The sequence below is a fragment of the Chinchilla lanigera genome, unplaced genomic scaffold (genome assembly GCF_000276665.1).
Source record: "Chinchilla lanigera isolate Chin_1 unplaced genomic scaffold, ChiLan1.0 scaffold00033, whole genome shotgun sequence".
Classification (NCBI taxonomy): Eukaryota; Metazoa; Chordata; class Mammalia; order Rodentia; family Chinchillidae; genus Chinchilla; species Chinchilla lanigera.
This window is the reverse complement of record NW_004955434.1, coordinates 5,265,281-5,271,300: the sequence shown is the minus strand read 5'-3', so window position 1 is coordinate 5,271,300 and position 6,020 is coordinate 5,265,281. Positions and strand designations below refer to the sequence as shown.

General features: G+C 42.6%; 1 protein-coding gene across 2 annotated transcripts in view; it reads right to left on the bottom strand.

Moving 5' to 3' along the window:
• The window catches only part of Kank1 (KN motif and ankyrin repeat domains 1), a gene marked incomplete at its 5' end in the record, with an annotated part of 31,766 nt that overhangs the window by 7,743 nt on the left and 18,003 nt on the right, over positions 1-6,020 (bottom strand). For both annotated transcript variants that reach the window (XM_005388591.2, XM_005388596.2), the window contains 2 exon segments: positions 2,298-2,517; positions 5,818-5,905. In XM_005388591.2, coding sequence (XP_005388648.2) covers positions 2,298-2,517; positions 5,818-5,905 — 308 coding nt within the window.

Genomic DNA, 6,020 nt, shown 5'->3' with positions numbered 1-6,020 from the left:
GGCTACAAGGTGAGCTCAAGGCCAGCCTGAACTGCACAGCAAGACCCTGTCTCAAAAAAAGACCAAAAAAAAAAAAAAAAGAAATCAGCCAATAACAAATGCTGGCAAGGCTTTGGAGAAATAGGAACACTTCTCCACTGCTGGTGGGAATGCAGACTGGTGAAACCACTGTGGAAATCAGTTTGGAGATTCCTCAGAACGGGACTAGAGGTCCCATTCAACTCAGCTATTCCCCTTCTGGGTATTTTCCCAGAAGATCTAAAAACATCTTATCACCGCGATATATGTGCACCTATGTTCATAGCAGCACAGTTTGAAACTGCTAAATTGTGGAAGCAACCCAAATGTCCAGCCACCAAGGATTGGATAAGACAATTGTGGTACTTTTATATAATGGAGTATTACTCAGCTATAATGAAAGATAAACTCAAGGCTTTTATAGGTAAATGGTCACAACTAGAGACCATACTCATAAATGAGATAAATCAGACCTGCATGTGCATTGTCTCACTAGTGTAAAACCTGAAAGAGTTAATATAAACTCGGAGGTATGATAGACGTTGTGAAATGACAGGAAAACGCTCAAGGGTAAAGGACAACTGGGATGTGGGAAAGAGAAGGGAAAGAAGGAGAAATTCTGTATGTATGTATATACAGGATAGTTAACATAGTTGATCTACTGTCTTCTATTTCTTTGCTGAAAGAAACTGTCAATGAGTCCTTGATCAATATTTCATGTCTCTGTTTTCATAAGAAACCACTTTGAAGATATCAATATGTAATACAACAAGCATTGTTAATTTCCTACCACTTTGTTTGTAACTCTGTATTGTCTGTACTGTTCTTTTGCTATTTGGTAAAAGGTTGCCTGTCTGTTAATGTTTTCCTCCTTTTATTTTTAAAATAAAAAAAAAGGCTGTGTGGTGAAGAAGTGGACATTCAGTTCCGTGGCTGCTGAAGCCTCCTAGACTCAAACTGCAAAGCCAGAATTCCAGCCTAAAATGGTATGCTGTAGAAATTAAGCAGATAAAGAAAGATGATAAACCAAAGTCATCCAAAAATGGAATTAAAATCATGTAATTTGCCAAGATATCTTCTCTAGTGTTGTGAGAGTATATAAAATTGTCCCTTGCAAGAGAATTCTGAAATCTTTTCACATCCTTGGACGCTGTCCACTCCTGTTTTCACAATAACCTTGGCTGACGTCACAGCTAGCTCTGTTAGGAGTCAAGAAAGTCTGAAGGGAAGGAGGCCTAAAATGCCTTCTGTCAGATGCAAGCAGTTATACCCAAACATGGGCCCTAAAACGGAATAAGCAAACTGAAGAGAACAAAAGGGATAAATCTTTTTGGATTTCTTTTTTGCTTTAATCCACTACCCTCAAAACAAAAGAAACTGGGCCACTGGACCAAGAGACAGTAACGGAAAACTGGGCAGTTTTACTACATATTCTAAATCAGATGTTGACATTACATCATTAATTAAACTGAATTAATGTGAATTCTGTATTGGTCACATACTATTAGTAAAAATAATCTCAAAATTAATTAACTTGATTTGGGGACTATATGGACCACTGAGCTGCTCTACTTAAAAAGTTGAAAGCTCCCTATTTCTCGAGGGAACTTTCCTGTGTGCTACCCTCTCACTTCAGGCTTACCGCACCCGTTGGCTACATCCTGGAATGGCAAATTTGCACTATTTTCATTAATATGGTTCGTATATAAGAACACCACCTCCTCTCGTTTATGCTGATTCCTCTTTCGGCAGGAACAGTGATGGGTCTACCCCAGTTCTGTCTGGAGCCAATCTTGACCAACCACCACGTGCAGTGACTGGTGTGGTGTGCAAGGACAGACTGAGTGGTCCACAGGCACGAACACTGCAAGCCTGGGCCCGTCGGCAGCACTCTGCCTCCTGAGAGCAGAGGAGACAAGCCCGTGCTAATCAGCTACGGCATGACTGTGAGTCCTGTTTGTTACCACACACTTCACTTGAATGCACACGACAGGCAGTAAGAATAGAGTCGAAACCTCCCTGCAAGATAGAGCTGGAATCCATGTCACCCATTTCCGTTTAAGCTTCTTGTGCGTGACTCAAGAACAGTGTTCTTGCCACGTCACATGGAAATGTACTGAAAGGATTTTACGATAGTCAGAGTTCAGAAGTGGATCAACCTGCTTCTCTGAGATGGGTCACAACTTGGACGCTATTAGTAAAAGGCAGATTGCTGCACGCTAAAGGGAAACCAGAGTATCTCGGGTGCCATTAGAGAAACGATGGAACAGGTACTGTACCTGCGTCCAGGAGCAGCTTGACGATCTCAAAGTTGGAGTGGGACACGCTGTAGTGGAGGGCCGTGTTCCCATTGCCATCGGCCATGTTGATGACATAGTGGAGCACATCCGGGGAGACGGCCTCAAACGCAGCTATGTAGTCCCCCACCATGGCGGGCACGGCGGACTTCTGACTGGACACGCGGAACCACTCATGCTGGAGGGTGTTCAGACAGAACCTCTGCCAACACACGGAGCCCACATTAGTTCTTCTATTTATAGGCCTTTCTCAGGCAGCTGAAAGCCCAAGCAACCATGCCATTTATAGTCAAAGTGTGTGCAGTAAGAATCTGTTCTTTAAAATAGTTAATAAAACCCAGAGCTCCAAGAACAGCCCTGAACTCCAGGCTGAAACAGTCCTCACTTTAAGCTGCATACAGCAAGTATTCTGGTTTCTATAAAGGAGGTCAAAGGACTCTGTGTGAGAGCAGTGGGTCTGGACCAGAACCCCCAGGCTCCAATTTGAGTTCTGCTCCTTATAAACTGTTGACCCTGGGGAAGTTACTTATTGTGTAAGTCAGTTTCCTTGTCTGAAAAATGGGGAAAATACTTTCTCTTTACAGTGTTTGTGATGAAGATAAAATACGTAGGCTTGATTTGACCTCTGAGCTATTACTGCTATGGAGTTGGACTGGCCTTGCAAATGCTGTTCACAGAAATCAAACAGGAATTAACCAGCCACCCTTAATTATGCAGCCTCCTTCCTAGTTAAGACAACTCCAAGTCTTCCCACTCCTCCGCAGCACTAATACCCTAACATGTAGCCAACCAACTCTGACTGATCTCAAATGCAAATGAAAGAACTCTTGAGGAAATTCTGTTTCTCACTGGGATCATCTAGCCCCACTCCACCTTGCTTAGGCTGTGGACACCTGAATATGGGTTTAGCTTCGTGGATGATTAAAGTCCAACTTGGGACAAATGCAGTTCATTGCAGGTTGCGCCACAGCCAGGGCCAATGCTATAGAGGACAATGATACATACAGCTTAGTATTATGTGTGATAATGTGTGCTTTATTTATTCTTTAAAAATTCTTATTATTTAACAATATATCAGGGCTGAGGATATAGCTCAGTGGCGTAAGCACCTGCCTGGCAAGTGCAAGGTCATGAGTTCGATTCCTGGTACCAAAAAAACCAAAACAACAACAACAACAAAAACAATGTATCAAAGAGAGACAGAAAGTCTGCATTGTAAGCATCAGTCCCTGGGAAATGTTCTTTGTACTGACAAGGCAGGGTTATAGAGTGTCCATGTCTTTTCCTGCTACTGAAAATTCAGTTTTAACCCATTCACATTGTGAGTCACTCAAAAAGGGTCTTGGCCAAAGAATTAATATAATTTTCCATCTTGTTTACTCAGTGTCTTACACAGCCAGATTTCTATTGCTCTGGACTTGTCGCACAGAAAAAAAGTGAAATTGTATCTTCTGGCATTCCTAACTCTGTTATTACCAAGTACTCAGGGTCCTGAAAGGATTATCTGATCCTGATACTGTGATCACTCACATGACCAGTACTGTGCACAGTGTAATACCTGAAATACTTTTGCACTGAATGAAGATTCAATCAACAAAAAATGTAGGGGTCACAGAGTATGTGACACCACACTCAAGGAATTCAGGTGACACAGAAATATAAAGTCCACATAGACCATACGACCCTATATTGTGAGAAGACAAAGAAAAAATTTATATTACTATAAAATCTGGGGTCCTAAAGCATCTGGTTCAAATTGAGGTGCAGCCTAGTGTTGACACTAAAGTGACATTTCATAGTTTTACTATCTGTGACCAAGTGGAGCCAGGCAGTTAGTTTGTACTGCTGAATTTCAACATGTAGTCCTAGGTGCAAGGGGTGTTGCTCAGGGTAGAACACTTGCCTAATATGCATGAGGCCTGCCTTCCGTCCTCAGCACCACTTAAAAAACAGACCAAAAAAACTTTAACGTATGCAGCTCTGTCACCCACTGCCCAGGGATTTCTGCCTTCTGTGAAGGTCGTTGGCATGCACTAAGTGACGCATGCCCACGTACTAACTGAACCTTAACACTCAGCTGGCTCTGAGGAATCTCTTTCTAAAGTAACATCAACAAATATGAAAAGACATCTTAAAATTTAAAAATTATGCCACATGACAGGGTTATATCCCTTAATTGGAAGACCAAAAAATTGAAGGGAAACGAGCTCAAGACAGATTCTAATTCCAGCACTGTTAGTCTAATCTAGTAGCGGCTGCTTAGAAAGACAAGGACTTGGCCCTAGGAAAGGGGCCGGACTGCGCACCACACGGGCAGGCGCACTGGGGTGCTTTTTTCTACGCCTGTGCCAGCAATCACCAGTTTTAACAGCACGTTGCAGGAGCCAGAGCCTTCCAAAGAGGATTTTCATACAAGAGGAAAACTGCCTTTCCAGGATTAGATATTCCCTAGGTCCCTTCTAGTCCTAACATTTTAATTTTGTAACTGTATAATCATGAGAATCTTATAATCAACGTTTTCGCTAGCCGCAGACTTGGCTATTTAGTATAAAACAACGCAGTAAGTCTGATATGCAAAGATTCAAATGTACATGATTATCTAAACATGAGAAGCCATATTTTCTCAGTGCAGGAAGACGAAGCTGTCAACTAGTGGGTGCATCTGGTCTAGAAAGAAGCCACGTAAAAAAAACTCTGCATGAAAGAGTGACACACTTGGCCAGGGTATCAGATTAACCATGACTATAGTAATCTTTGTGTCCTAGCTTATGCCGTTCATGATCACTAAGAGAACCACAAATTTATTTTGTGGGGGGTGTGTGTTGAGAGAGGGTCTCACTACGTAGTTGAGACAGGTTCTCGCTATGTAGTTCAGGCTGGCTTTGAACTTCCTATGTAGTCCAAGCTGGCCTTGAACTGGTGACAATCCTCCTGCCTCAGCCTCCTGAGTGCTGGGATTATAGATAGGCCTGCACCACCATGCCCACAACCATAAACCCTTTGTTGTTCGCTTCTGAATCTCTCAAACTGAAATGACAAGTGCAGTTATTTTTCTATTTAAAAACAGTAACTATCTACATTCCACATCAGAATATAACATGCAAAGGAATGCTGACCTCAGCCCACATGTTTCTTTTAAAAAACTACCCTAACTTAAAAAAAATTCTGGGATGCTGCTCCTTGGATCTGAAGGTTCTGTGAACATAAGTAGAACTCATAGAAAGATAATTGCCTGCAATTAGCTGTCCCTTCCATCTGCAAATATGTGCTTCACAGATGTCTACAAAAGCACTGGGTGGCTGAATGCTATGCAGAGTTAGGCTCAGGAAACACTGGGTGTGCTCTGGGGAGCCAGGCGGCACGAAGAGCGCACCACCGCTCCTGCAGAGCAGTCTTGGAGGGAAGCGTGCACATACCAGCAGCTCAGGGCAAGTGAGCAATGCCCTTGACAGTGGTGCCACCTGGGCACTCCGTACAGTCCAGTGTCTATATGCAAACTCACCATATCTTTGCTGGTCAAAGCTTTGGGATCATTAATATTACTTTTCAGTAGGTTGCATGCAGACAACATCTTTTCACTTAATTCATACCTAAAAAAGAGAAACAAGAGAGCTCAAGACTGACCACAGAAGGGAAATCATTTTTCTCTTCAGCCCTTAACTCTTTAAAAGACAAGGGCTCTGAACTAGTCTAGGCATACTATGA